At 41.3% G+C, this 15,197-nt stretch overlaps 1 protein-coding gene across 1 annotated transcript in view; it reads right to left on the bottom strand.

The window, feature by feature from the left end:
* cox10 (cytochrome c oxidase assembly factor heme A:farnesyltransferase COX10) overlaps positions 1–14,968 on the bottom strand; it is a 29,772-nt gene extending 14,804 nt beyond the window's left edge. Inside the window, exons 1-4 of the mRNA XM_080487571.1 lie at positions 14,853–14,968; positions 13,846–13,988; positions 13,306–13,702; positions 11,006–11,130 (exon numbers count right to left, since the gene is read on the bottom strand). Coding sequence (XP_080343697.1) covers positions 11,006–11,130; positions 13,306–13,702; positions 13,846–13,988; positions 14,853–14,883 — 696 coding nt within the window. The 5' untranslated portion in view covers positions 14,884–14,968. The remainder of the gene's footprint in view (positions 1–11,005; positions 11,131–13,305; positions 13,703–13,845; positions 13,989–14,852) is intronic.
* Between the last annotated feature and the right edge of the window lie 229 nt (positions 14,969–15,197).

Below are 15,197 nucleotides of genomic sequence, written 5' to 3'. Positions count from 1 at the left end.
ATTTCACCGGCCCTTTGTGTTTTTCAGGTTGGGTTAAGAACAAAGCCGAAAACAGCGCCTCAAAGGGCGCGCGGAGGGGGGGGTAAGTACAGTTAAAGGTGTTGGTGCAGGGGAGTAAATATGGATGTGCAAGCTCCACACACCCACGGACAAACACTTTGAAGTGCCTCGTGAACAGTAATCAACAGTTACTACATGACAGAGTCTGACAGACTGCTGTGTCATCAGAAAGATGAAGATCCTTTTAACTAGACAGTCTGCAGCATCGCCAGCCAGCGACGGTCAGACCGGGGCGGCTTCCTCAGGTGAGATGGAAATGAGTGGTGGTTGATGAGCAGGTGAACTCACAGACGACAACAGAGGTGATACTCGAGCGGAGGGACAAGGGCGGAACGACGACTCCTTCAAGTCCTCATGAAAAAGGAAGTCGGTGGAACTGGACCGTCATTAAAGAAACGCCTTCACATAGTTAACAATTTCAGCATGTGTACGACACTCATGACAGGATAACCCACAAATTAATTTATTCTATTAAAGAGCCAAAATCATGAAGCAGGTTGTTGTTGTTTTTTTACACTAAATATTCAGTGTGATGCTTCTCAGCTGTTCAGGGTTGTTTCGTGATTCAAGGACGGAGGACACTTGTGATTGGAAACCCGATTCTTAAAATCCAGATAAAAACTATCAGTCGGCCAAAGAAGATGAAGAAGAGGAGAAGGAGAAGTAGACCAACTGAAAACAGGTGAAAATTAAAATCAAGACAGAGAAGATAAAGGAAGAATTGAAAGAAGTCTTGAAAGAAGAATCAGAAAAGTGAGAGGAAGAGGAATGAGGAAAAAGAAGAAAACGAAGGAGAAAAGAGGGAACCTTTTTTTTTTTTGAATAAAGTGATATAACGTGTACTGGCCCTTTAAAACATGAAGTCAGAGATGACGAAGGACACCATTGCAACAACTGTAGAGGAGCATGTTTCTCAGGAAAACGTTTGAAACAAGTGGAAGCAGTTCCCATGTTCCTCGTCAATGTCAACCTGCAAGAAATCCTTTAGCTTGCCTTCATTTCTGCCTCGTTCGGCTTTTGGCAGGACAGAAAGCTATTAAACCAAGATTTTGAGATTGCGAGACACGCCCAAAGACTTGGTGCGTGTGGGTAACCATGTTGTTTTCCAGCAGCGATGCCCTTGCCACGAAAGCCTCTGGGTTTGAATCAAATTAGCATGCAGCGTTGGCTCACGGGCAAGCCATAAACAGTGCTGCTTTTGTTAATTATCCATGGATCTCAGCATTACAAAGAGTGTTCCTCGTTGCCTCTGGCTAAGTTACCTTCAAATAGAGTGGGCAAACTTGAGTTGGCCTGAAAAAAAAAAAAAAAAAACCTGCATATTGTACGCAAACGCATGAATGTGATGTATTAAGAACGCTTTCTCGAGTGATTACTTTCAAAAGTTTTGTAAAAAAAACAACAACAAAAAAACCCCCCATCTGATTAAATTTCTTTACTCAAAACCAGAAACAGATATAATGTTACAATTTTTCTTACTTCAAAAGGATTGCTTTTCTATTTCCAAACCCATATGACACCATAAAGTTGTGGTGTGTCACATTAAAATGCACAGATGTCAAAAAGCTTTGAAGGCGCGTTTGCATCGACTTGTCCGACAGCAGGGCAGAAGAACTCTGAGAGCTGAGTAACTATTACGTCTCGGCTCCACAGAAAAACAGCAGGTCACTCCGTAACAATTTAGTATTCACTCGTCTGTCACAGATCTTAACGCAGTACAGTCACACAACGCAGTGTGTGGTCATCTGAGCAGCATTAGCATCGCTAAAGAGTTCCCACACCACTGCGCCGGCTTTCACTTGCCGCGAGAACTGAGCCTTAAACTGTGCAGGGTTCGGGTTTGAATCGGTGTCGTGGCAGGAAGAGCATCTGGCAGAAATCTTTGTCTAGTCTAACCCTGCGAGCTGTGGTGACTTGCTGTGGCGACCCCTGCAGAAAGGGAGCCGCCGAACAGACAGTTTGGTTTCTCGTGTCAGAATGGGTCAATTAGGCCGGCTCGACTTAACAAAAACAGATAAAGGAGACATGAAAACATCTGAACGCAGACTGACAATATCAAGTCCTTTTTAGTCTCCCGCTCTCACGATTCAGTGTTTATTTCACTGTTGTCAAGTTTTCATTAAAACCGCTCACGTCTTGGGAGTGGCTGCATTCTTATTGATGTTTCGATGATGTATGTATAATAGATCCAGGTCAATCACAAGTCTCCTCTGACGATTAACACTGCCCTAAAAAGGGCCGCTGGGATTACGGGGTCGCCGGCTGCCGTGTCCAGATTGCTATGGCCACATTGACTCACTCTGTACGAGGTCAGTCAGCCTTTAAGTATATGTGTGAAAAGTGTAGAGGCCTGCTGGAGCCAGACGAGGCTACAGTGGGTGGTTTCCCCGCCTCTGACTCAAGTCCCAGTGGAATCCGCATTATCTCACTCTGTTGGTTACTCAAGAGCATAATCACAGAGTTGTGTCAAAAACTAAAGGCTAATCAGGGAGGTGGAAAGAGGCACTCCACCTGCCCATCACTCAGTCGTGTTCGGCCGCTCGAGTGAAGTCGACTTTACAGCGGTGACGTGTGTTTGCGCCAACGAGCCGCCGTGCTGAAAGCTCAGACGGATGCTTTGGTTGAGAGCATTACAGCAGCACTTGAGTGTGACCTTCACAAAGGAAGGCAACATGTTGTTGACAACGCTGGTAAGAATCCGTTTTCCGACAAAGCCCCTTGCTTCTTTGAACGCGGACACCCTGTATTTATCAGCAGAGGCGTGAGCTCACAATAAAAGGATCAGTGTGTACACAATGTGTATTTCTTTTTTTCCAGCCTTTTCCAGTCAATTTACTTGAAAATAAGGTGGAAATGTGAAAACAATTGAAAAACATGTTGATGTGCTTGAATCAAGCTATTGATTATTGAAGAAATGTATGGAATCGGTCCACTCATGAATGCCTGTAAACATGAGTAGAATTGAAAAAATTCATTAATCAAAAGGAAAAAGAATGTGCTGAGCGAGCAAAAAAAAAAAAAAGGATCAGTGGGAATATGGAGGAAAAAGTCCCACATATTGAATTAAAAAAAGAAGGTTTGCTAACAACAGCTATTTAAACTTGAAAATACCCAGCTGAAAATTAAAAATGGACTCTTATCTCAGTTGATGCAAATAGACTGTTGAATTATTAAAAAGGTAAAGAACATTGATAATGATAAAGACCTCGGTTTAGCTGCTGAAAACTTTACACAAATGAACTCTGCTGGACTCATTAAACGTTACAAGGCAGCTTTCATACTAACTACTAAGAGGCGAGCCATTATTTCAAGGATTCAAATCAGAGGGCGAAGCTGCGCTGCTTTGAATTAACACCCCGCATGAATTCCATCATGGCTGCTGCCTGCCAGTACAGTTAAATAAAACCTCTCTATGCTCTTCCACCTCAGGGAGCTTCATCGATTAGTTTCCATTTCCTGAAACTAGATGGAAAGTAAAGTTGGTTTTAAGTTTTACTTTGGTCGGACTGAATACAAAGACGTTGTTCAAGGCCTTATTTCGTGAGGAAAAACTACAGTAAGACAGTAAAAGTTCAGTTTACATGTCAATCTTAGTTGAGCTACGATTGCAGGTCAGATGAGATATTCACTATGGTTTAGGCCCCATTTACATGACGTTTCAAGAGAAAAACATTGTTTTGGCGTTTTTTTGTTTCAGAAAAGTTTAGGATTACGCAGCAACATTTTGAAAAAAGTTTCTAAACACACCCAGATAATGCCTGAAAGGATTTCTGCATACAGAGCAGTCAGACTGATCCAGATGAACAGTGTTTCATTGGAGAATTGTCTTTGTGCCGACACACATGCATGGCAGAGTAATCCATTTACTGTTGATTCACTTTGCCTCCGTGACAACAGGTCGTGATCTTCCAGCTCATCTGTATTGGACTATTTCCCCTTGACCTCCAAGATCACAGACCTCCACAGCATGAAGTGTGTCTCAATTTTCTCCACGACTACAGACGACAAGTCAGCTTCTTCTGGTTGAGCTTGTGTTTATCATTTTACACGCCGGTAGATTTCTAGGTCAGGATTGCACTCACGGCATCTCGTTCGACTTTTGACTTTCAATCTACTGCACATGTTGGCCTGACCTTCAAAACTGATTACAGTTGAGTTCGTATGTCTAGATGTCCGATGTTAAAATCTGGTGTTAGCTGGACTAACGCGATAATTTGTAAACATAGTAAAAATCCTAACATTTGCCAAGAAACAGGGTTTTTTTTCCTTCTACTTTCTCTTGGGAATTTATCTCCAGGGCACTAGAGAAATGCAATAGGTGGATTTAGCCTTGATGACTTAATCAGAGGGCAGCATCTGTCCCCCATCTGAGGCTATACAAGGAGATCCATTTGTACAGTTTGAAGCGGACTGGCACCCCACCGTTGACAAAGACAAAAGGCTTTAAAGAAATTAACTATTAAACAGGGCTGTCTGGTTAAATATTCATTTTAATCCAGCACCGAGAGACAGAGATACCCACCACGTCCTTTTTGTTCCATCTTGCAAGGCAATTAAAAAGGGAATTTCCATTTCTTTCTTCGGGGTGATTTAACAGCTTGGTGAACAACCGTCAAACAAAAAGCTGAAAACTATTAATGTCAAAGATCGGCTCTGTCTTTTGTTTTAACTGAGCCGGTGGAAAACGAGATTTGAACCGGAGCGTCTGTAGTCAAGACGGTGTGTCTTTTGTTGTCTAATGGCCCATTCAATCTGATGCATCTGACCTTTATCTCCATGAAAGTGATCCACAGATGGTGCGCCACTACATATTAGACATATAGTGGAAAAGATATTACAAGGACCAATATGTTAAATTGTCACTAAATTGTCTATGTTTTGATAGTTGAAACTACAGATACAATGAATTTCATCAGATATGAATCAAAGGGGACTTAGTATGTAGAATACTGATGGGGAATTTCCAGGCTTGATTCAGCTCATATTACAAATGACAGCACAACAGCCTGACAGCCTAATGTTTTGATAAATATAATTAAAAAGATGAGTTCAAACAAAACAGAAGCAAAAGTTCAAGATCAAGATCTTAACTGGTCTGTGTTGTAGGGTTACAACACCGGTATGAATGGGCTTGAAGAAGCTTTGCATTGATTTAAAAGTAGAAAACAGAGGCTTCTGCTGGATAAAGAAGGTTTATACGACACTGCAAAGTGTACAGATCATTACTTTGTTGATGAGAGAAGGTTTAAAATGCTATGCTATAGCTCAGGTGTGCTGGTCCCTCAGCTGTCAGCGTCAGATTTGACATTAAAACAGATTCTTTGGAACTGCTCTGAGCATCCCGAACAATAAAAAACATGTAACACACGACTCTGCAGACCTGAGCCTATGTGCACTCGTGGACCCGTACACTCAGAGGGGCTGACCAAGATGCTCGTAGATGAGAGCGTGCAGGAGGGTAAATAATGCATGCCTGCACAGGACAGAGGAGTAGGGCGTAGCTCAGGGTGGATGGGCTACGGGGGCTTGTGGGGGCTCGCTTGTGCGTGCCAGCCTCAGACGGATCGGCGGAGAACAGACACAAAAGGAAACCGGCTGCCTTCATCTCGTCAGCCACAAAACAAGCCAGTGTGAATCTCCATCAAAACAAACAGGCAGGACTGACGTGGTGTGACTTACACTACAGATGCTGTCAAAATAGTGGAGCAGCATTTATTTGACAGTAAAAGGCCACATCAGGTCTTATTTACACTGCTGGTGATCTGAGACCGCTGGGATTTTTGGGCTTTGGCCTCAAACTCTGCTTTGACCCAATTATCCAATTAGCTGAAGTACTGAGCAGACGACAAGGAGACGACGGCTGGAACACCTGCAGAGTCTCATGTGGGTCTGAATATTCGGGAAGCCGTGTTTTTTGTTGCATACCTTAGGTCCTGTTTACATGACAATGTTTTCAAGTGAAAAAGCAAAACTTTGGTAGACTTGGTTCCACAAACACACTGCAAACTGGCTGGGACAGTTTCCTAAAAGTAGAGTTTTCCCCCCTTCATTGACGTTTAGTGGCAACCGAAACTGTTTGCTGTTTGACTTTTTCGAAACGCACTGTCCAGGAGAGTACTGAACTGGGAGCTTAAATGATTACATCCCTTCACGGCTGGACCTCACTGTCCTCTCGGACTGCAACACAGAGCCTTCCGACTGTGGTGGGAAACTCTAGACGGTGACATGCCATTGTTACGTGACTCCTGTGTGCTTCCACCCTCCCATCAGTTTCCTAAATAAAGTCCCATTTTTAAAAAGAAACCACAGCGTTTCTGTTTGCCCTGCAGGCACTTCCCAGTGGGACAAAGAGCAGCCTTAGCTTTTGACAGCTCAGCTGAAGGTCTCACTGCCACTTCCTCGAGCCAAAGCCTTTTTCTCTCCCTCGAGGCATTTTTCCTCTTTTCCTAAAGGTAATTCGACAGTTGTGCGGTCACACACACACGGGCGCACTCCTCTGCCTCTTTAGATGCAGAACATTAAAGGATTAGGGTGGAGCAGCTGAATCCATAGGAAGTGATCTTCACAAGGGTCTTTCTCTGCTTTGATTTGCTCGTCAGGCTTTTGTTTGATTCCCCATATAAAAAGACTTTTGCTTTGATCACACCTAAACACACTAGCGGTGGAGCACCGGTATTCAAAAGATGAAAAGGACTAAATGAAGAAGAAGAAGAAGAAGAAGAAGAAGAAGAAAAAAAAAAAAAGACATGGCAACACATCTGAAGTCGGGTTCATTTTCTTTTCAGCTCCATGTTTTCGTTTGGAGATTACGAAAAACAAATGGACGGCCGACGTGTTGAAATCCACTGCATGCAGGTGAAGGTATGTCTAATAGAAAGAGCCAAATGATAATGCCGAGTGTGTCAGTCAACAACAAAGAGCTGGCGAGTATCACCACAGTGGAGCTGCAACGGGCAATTATGAGTCACGCCTGACATCTCCTATGTTTATGTGTATAATTACTTTTGGGGGGGGGGGGGGGGGGGGGGCATCTTCCTACAAACAAAGTGACAAAGCCAGCTCGGGATACTTCGAATGGAGAAAGGCACTTTCAATACTTAGTTGGCCGATCTCTTGAACGTCTGCAGCAGGAATATTACAAAATGTTTGATTGTACAAAACGCTTAAACAACCTGCCAGTAGTTGAGCTGTAAAGCAGTTATCCAGCAGTCCCCTCCACGTTTTAATGCAGCGCGATGAGAAGTCTGAGAGATAGACTCTGTACATCATGGGGGCATGTTGAGAAACTCCATGTCATCCCCATGATGGTGTAGTAAATGTGCATTTTATTGGCGAGCAGCTGTTAAATTAAAAGTGCACACGTTGCCAGGGGTGGAGCAAAAAAAAAAGAAAAAGCTAAAATTTGCAGTGTCACAGCCAATCTATGAGGGAAATTGCTCATTATGACAAGAAAATAAACACCACTAACTAGTTTCATGCAGTTTTGTAACTAATACTTGAACTACTTTATGGCTCATACAACCTCAAGGCAGAACCTCCAGGGGGTGAATGGACGTTATTAACCACAGCTAAGGCTGCTAATTTGACATCATTTAGCCAGAAGCACTGTCCAACTGGTCTGAGAAGATAATGCAACTCATAATGACAGTGACTTTATTCAGGACGTTGTGGGATGCTGCCGAGATGCAAAATGATACCCTTAAAATCTCACATAGTTAAATTATGTGATTGAAGGTTTTAAACTCACAAATATTACAGGGTGCAATTTTTAAACTCCATACCGAATCTCGACTGTTTTCTCAGTGTATTCCTTTCTTGTTTTGTTTCCTTACACTATTCTTTATCAAAAACTTTCATACAGCCAACACAAAGACAGAAAACGGGCACAGCCAGCTATAAACAAGCTCTCTCTGCGAAGGAAACTCTCCCTTTAAATCCCCTTTTAGGTTCAAGCTTGCTTCAAAGTTACCTCTCCATGAACACAGGTGGCTAATTTGTCCGAGACAATAATCCCATCTCAGACTTTCCAATTAAGACTATGATGACATGCAAAATGCCCCCAGACAAACTTTTGGATAAGGGAGCAGAATGAATCTGACTTATGAGAAAGACCCCACTCGCATACCATTTCTTGGCCTCAAACAGATTAAGCACTGTTGAATTCCAGGCGAACATACACAAGGCCATTTGTGAAAACAGAGAGAAATGTGTAAGTATTACCCTGCAGGATCTTTCTGTGTATTTATCTACAAAAACCATGTGAAGCATTCGCTAAATACCACAAATTCTGGTATAGGACGCTTTTCACCCACATGCAAAATCCACAATGAAGGCCAGAATCTCTCAGACAGCCACAATCTTGTCAGTCTCCATAGATTTACCCTCTGGATGCTTCATTTACACAGTCGAATAATAAATGTTCTTACAACTTCAAAACCACTGTTTGATGTTAGTCGACACTGGATTATTGCATTAAAACAGGTTTAAAAATTCCATGATACCCAAGATGTTTATTATGAAGCTCAGAAAGTCAATACAAAGAGGCTGGGGTTTCCCCGCACTCGATCCTGCCACATTTCTCCGAGGTAATGCCGTTGTGTTAATGTTCAGGATTTAAGCAGGGGTTTGATTCCACTTCAAAAGCTGACTTATATAAAACAATCCAAGTGTTGAGGGTTTTTTATTTTATTATTGCTGCAATGCTTGTTGACAATAAATCTGATAACATTACTTGTATTTTAAATGGTGACACTTTTAAAAGTAGCATGCATTTGTGGGATGAGCAGCAGAGTCGAGCATGCGGTTTCCCCCGTTCGTTCTGAGTATGAAAGGAGACTCGAGGAAGCTTCGAGAGAGGAATACATGACATTGTTTAGGTGAAGTATGAGGCTGATTTAGGCCTCGTTTTCATGAAGTTTTAAAGTGTAAATGCATAATGCTCGATGTGCTTTGCGAGTCCGTTTTCACTACAGCGTTGTTTGGAGCCACTGAAAATGCTACTTTTCGAAAATGATCCGACTCACAGATGAGGGGAAGCCAGGGCACGGACAGTGGCTGCTGCCTCTTCTGTCACTCAACGCTTTGAACGCCTCAAAGCTCGAGTCGGCCTCGACTGAAGGGGACATTTTTCACATACCTGAAGGATATTTACACACCTGCTCAGTGTGAGGTGGAGGCACACACGGAGAAGCCGGCTCCGTTACAGGCCAATGCAAAGACAATACAGAGGCAACCTTTGTGATGGACTGATTGACACTATTCATGCCTGACCACAGCAACAGAACTGTGCGGTGTACACATTCATGCACACATATGTAACCCTCTCCGTCCATCCATCTTACCCATAATAGGTTTGATGGGGGCTGGAGCCAATCCCAGCTATGCAGTGTACACACTGGGCAGACCACCAGTCCAACACACACACACACACACTCAAACCTACGGGCAATTTGGAGTGACTACTTGGCTTATAACATGTGTTAATGGGCTGTGTGAGAAAACCGGCACAGAAAAGCTCATACCGGGGACACACCACACAAACTGAGATCCATAATCGTCATTGTGATTACAAACTATTCAGATTTTACTGCTGGGGTGTCAAACATAAGGCCCGTGGGCCAATACTGGCCTGCAAGAGGCTCCAATCCAGCCAAACCACCAAGCAAATTATAAAAATTGCAAATAAAACATACTTATTTTTTTTTAAACACATTTCTTAAGAGTAGTGGACATAACAACACTGAGACCCAAGCTGAGATAAATGCATAATGCAAACGCTAGAGAGGTTTTTTTGGACATTTCACTGTATTTTGCAGCACAAGGTTTCTTTAAAATTGGCTGTATGTTGCGATTGTAGTTATTTCTGGTAGTAATTGTTTGGTTTGGTGAAAATACAGTCATGTTCATCACGTATACTCTGTGCCACAACAAAGAAAAACTTAAAAGTTTAAACTCAAAGTTTATTATGGCACTATTTTACCGGTCCGGCCAACTCAAGATGACATTGGGCTATATGTGTCACATCAACTACATTTTGAACCCCCCTGATTTAGACTTTACAGTGACTTTCAGCACTGGAAAACATGTCAACAGCAAAAGCAACAAAGCTGTGAAGGTGACGCAGGGGAGGGGGCGGCAGATCTTCCTCCAAGCTATGAACCTGCAGTGTAATCAAGGTTTTTTGCCAAATTACAGGCCAAAGACACCACTAAGCACAGTTCAATTCAAGGCTGAGGGAGAGGTCAGCCATTATACTAATAATTTTAAGTCACGGAGCAAATTCCAATGTACAACGTCAACAGCAGAGTGCGGCTCTACTTATCCTCGGCTTTTAAGAGTCCAAACACAGCACCCCTCCTTTGTTTACGGCTTCAAAAAGACCTTTCAGCGGAGAAATAATAACAGCATTACACTTAGCTCGATGCATTTTTGAAATGCGTAGCGAAACTGGAAGGTAGAAAGAGTGAAAAAGAAAAAGAACAAAAAAGAGATGTTCAGGCTATTTCAGCTTTTAGGAACAAAATCGTCTCCAAAAAGGAAACTGGACATGTGTGTCTGTCAACAAGCAAATTCGTGTTTGTATAATATGTCAATATAAAAAATCTAAACCGCCAGGAGACCTACAGATATCCTGCCAGCTCTGAAGTCACCCTCTTTCCAAGAGGAAATTGGTACTTCGAAAATAAACGTATACAAGAGCAGAAACATCTGTCACGTTCAGTGCAGCTCTTGAAACAAGCGCCATGTTTAATGTCTTCGTATTGTGTTTGTACGTCCATTAATTAGCAGTAGTAAATCATCTATGATTGTAATCCTGTGATTCTCGGTCGGTTTCAGATTTTGTAGGCAACATGTAGACCAGATGTTGACTCACTCCGTCAGCTGTCATCAGTGCTCATATCTAAAGACATACATGGTTGTCTTCTTCTGCACGGAGATAACCAACCTGGTTGATGGAATTGGCAGCACATGAGGCGAGGCCTGTTCCCAGAGAGGACACGACGAAGAGGACGGGGTCGAATGGTACAGGCGCCATGGCGAAGCCGGCTGCTGCAGTCGTGACCACCAGAGCTGAAATCAACCGAAGAATTTAAATTAGTCAGCCGGGAAGATTCGGTTTATAGTTTACCTACTAAAACAGCATGCAGCACATAAACTATTTTAAATTTCACAATATATCAAAAATGTACATTTTCTTTGCCCTTTTTACTCCAGGTTCGGACAGTTGACTGAGTCATTACAAATCATGATGTCATGCCTGACTTAACTTAAACCTTGTACATGTGACAGTACATCAGTGTGTATTCATATGGCCAGTTCATTTTGTCTGTCACAATTTAACAATTATGACAAAAATTATTCCCAACACGAAGTTCCTTGAATATTTACATGGCGTTTGGTGAGCAGTGGCTGCCTGAAGAAACAGTACAAGCGGGACTATTTGAAAGAAAATGCTGACATTCTAAATTAATCGATTAGGGTATGGTACAATTGTGTAGAGTGTGTCAAAAAAATGAGAAGACAATGCAACTGGGTCTGCAGCAGAATTGTTCATGTTCTACAGATGCTGTTTTTTAAAGTTGCACAGTTAACTTGTGTAATTTGAATGCTTTGGAAATTGTTGTACAAAAACACCTGCTTTTTAATGTAAATGTGTGCATATAGATTTGTTGACTGCTGAACATATTCTTAAGTTAAACATTTACAAATCATACGTGCATTGTTTTTGGTTTCCACAGTAAAACTAAAGATCTTACAATTTTTTTCTGTGTGATTTCAGGTCTAGTGTACAGGAATTGAAAATGAAATAAAAACCATAAAGTCCAAAATATGAAGGTGTGTTGAAAAAAACGATGCCCAAATGGTAAGGTGAATAGATATGAAATTATGTAAAGAAATTCCCTTTAATCAAAGAAATCGGGACGAAAGTCTCAAAATAGCCTATAACAACATACTTGGGATACAATTTTCAATACAGTAAGTGACCTGTAAAGGGTTAAATACATTTATTTCTATCAAATGAACTTGAACATTAGGTTCAAATGTAATTAATTAACCTTCTTCCTTGCACAAACATTTCTTGCTGGAATAAACAGAAACAGCCATATCCGTCACCATAACCTCAGAAATGTTTGGACTTTTGGAAATAACATTTAAAATGAATCCCTTCTTACATGCTGGAAAGTCCAAAATGATCTAGGAGTTATAATCAATACATACAGCAGACAGTAATTTTCTAAAGTCATAAAAGAAGGTTGTATTTTGGTGGTTTAAGTTTCTAATATAGCCTGACAGGAAGATTCCACTTGGACAACATGATGAAAAGAGCCAAACTTTTCTTATGATAGCTGTTTGCATTGATACGTATCATTATACAGAGAAGCTACTCCACCTCCTTTCTTTAAAACTCTCTGATAAATGTGAAGGGTGGAGGAGCCGACTCAGTAAGTGCTGCTGCACGATTGTTTTCATTTAACTCAGTTTCTGTTAAAAACATGACATCTAGTTTTTCCTCAGTAATAGCAGCACACGTTCAGCTCAATACGACAGTGAAACAGTCCAAACAACCACAGCTCCCAAACAAACTCTTTCCCACTGTTATGACCCTATTTTTGATCATAGTGAGCATATATAAAATTATACCAGCACATCAGCTGTAGGATGAAAACACTTACTGACTAAAAAAGAGATTTATATTTAAAGCTCTGTCGTGTGAAAATAATACCTGTTTACAGTATTTTTGTAAAACAGCAATAAATGTGTGTCTGTATTTGTTTAATTCGTTAGCCTGGAGGCTGTTACACACTGGAGGTGTAATAGATAAATAAGGCAAGAATATCATCTGGAGAATATCTGGAAGTAAAACTTGTCAGTTTGTAACAAATCAATAAAGGCTTTGAATATACAAACTGAAAAAATGTCTTATTTAGGATGAATTACAATGTAAATCTAATATTCTCGCGTATATTTTTCTTTTATTCAATATTTTTTTCTGCAAAAACACCACACAAATCTAAATTGTTGGATCTGAAAATGTTGTAAACTTCAAAAATCATTTCCCCCCCTACATTTTTTAACTAGAAGGTATAATTAGCAAAAAAAAAAAAAAAAAAAAAGAAAATCCAAAAAAAGTTTTAGTTTCTGATTTCCAAGAGAATAAATAGCTAAAATGTGTTTAGTTATCACTGGTATTGTAATTTTTAGTAGTACCTGTACATGTCAACATTATAACTTTTTGTGCTCTACCTGTGAGTTTGATCTTGGAGAGTCTGGCGTAGACGTCAAGTAAATCCGCCCGATCAACCTTCACCTGCTTCCAATGTCTGCCCAGACGATCCTCCTTGGCTTCATCCGTCTCCGCCTGGATGTGTGGAGTCTCATTTGAACCCGAAACCATCCGAGACGCCAAATCAAGTTGGGCTGCCGCAGCTCCTGTAGCGGGCTTCGTGTTGGAAGTTTCAGACTGAGCCTTACTGCTGACATCCTGCGGCTTTGAGACGTTGTCTGCGACCGCAGGATCGAGAGTTGGTATTCTCTCCACTTGCCTTTCAACACTGTCATCTCTCTCGTCTACAATGGTCAACACGGGTGCCTGTTTCGGGACGGCACGTTGGTGAAGCTCACTGTTGTTCTTTGCCACATACTGGAGAAAAAAAAAGATAAGAAAAGATAAGACTAGATTATTTCTGGGAAAAGCATTAGCTCTTACGACCACAGACATCCAAACAAAGAGGAAGAAGTGTGAGTACTCAGCATGGGGCTGCATCAGTATTTCAATAAACATACTTGACGTTTAAGGAAGTTGAGATGTTGATATGTCAGCCAGTTTGATGGGTCTCTTCTGTACAGGTGAATGATGCCACGAGTTGTCTGGTTACATCGGGGCACACTTTGGACTAATTTCTGTTTCACGCTTCCACCAACAAATCCTGGAACGATAGCAGTGTTTAGTAACTGCATTCCAACATGACAGGTTTGTCTGTTAGAGGAAAACTGAGTACAAATGTAGTGCAATTTAGAGGAGAGAAGGGAGGATTATTCACTCCTGAAACCTGTAGAACCAGACCCAGAGAAGGAGACTTTCTGCAACAATCAGACTCAGGGATGGCCGCATCTTCCCAAAACATGTTAGTCTGAATAACAAACTCCTTCCAACAAAACGTGTAGACATTGCACGAGATATTGATCAAATGCTCACATATTCATGTTAGAGAGGATGACTCGGTGGCATGCAGAGCCTTCCACAAAACATCGCGAATGTCATCCATTCAGCCAAATGAATGTTGTCAGTAAAATAGAATATCCTGTAAGCATAGAACAGCTCCTCGTTCGCATAGTCAAGTGGACAGTATCTCCATTGACTATGAGCCATTAAGTAACTTCAATATGAACATGACAAGCCACTACAGCATACAATGAGGCTTAAAGGAGTTCTATCATTACTTTAGGTTGAGTAATATAGACCCAAAGTGATGAGGACAACAGAACAACAACCTTTCCTCGACCGTGTCCTTATTTAACCCACGCTTACTGAGAAAGTTCCGTTTAAAGCTCAATTTCACCCGTCAAAAAGACATCGATCGGCACATAGTTACAATAAACGAGTTGGAGGTAAAAAATTTTCCTTATTTAGTTGTGTTATGATTCCGCTAGGTGGTTTTTAAGGTCACATGCTAAGCTAACATATTAGCTTCCGCTTTAGCATCGAGAGCCGATTATAATAAATGAGTATTTAAAGTAACTTAAAAATAAACCAGCACAGCTCCTAGATGAGAGCCTCCTCTGGGGATTACCTGTCAGCCTGCTACATGGTGTTTTATACATGTTCTCGGTGCATAAAGCCGGCTCCGGTAACAAGCTCCGGTAACGACCCTTCACAAGCAGCGCGCTGCCATTGTGACCGCATTGGGTAACTGGAAACACTTCCGGGTCAACAAACGTCAACTTCATACGTAATGACGTTTAAATTGTGTTTTTATTATCAAAAAATAATATTAAAATGCATAAACATATAAAAAAATTAAGGTTTATTATTGGAACTTCAATATACATTTTCTTCCCGTTAATCTTTAAAGTGAAGTACTAACTAATTTAATTTTAAACCATATTAATAAAATATACATCCTGTTCTGTTTTGT

Source organism: Lipophrys pholis, assembly GCF_963383615.2.
Source record: "Lipophrys pholis genome assembly, chromosome: 1".
NCBI lineage: Eukaryota > Metazoa > Chordata > Actinopteri > Blenniiformes > Blenniidae > Lipophrys > Lipophrys pholis.
This window is presented reverse-complemented; position numbering and strand designations above follow the sequence as displayed.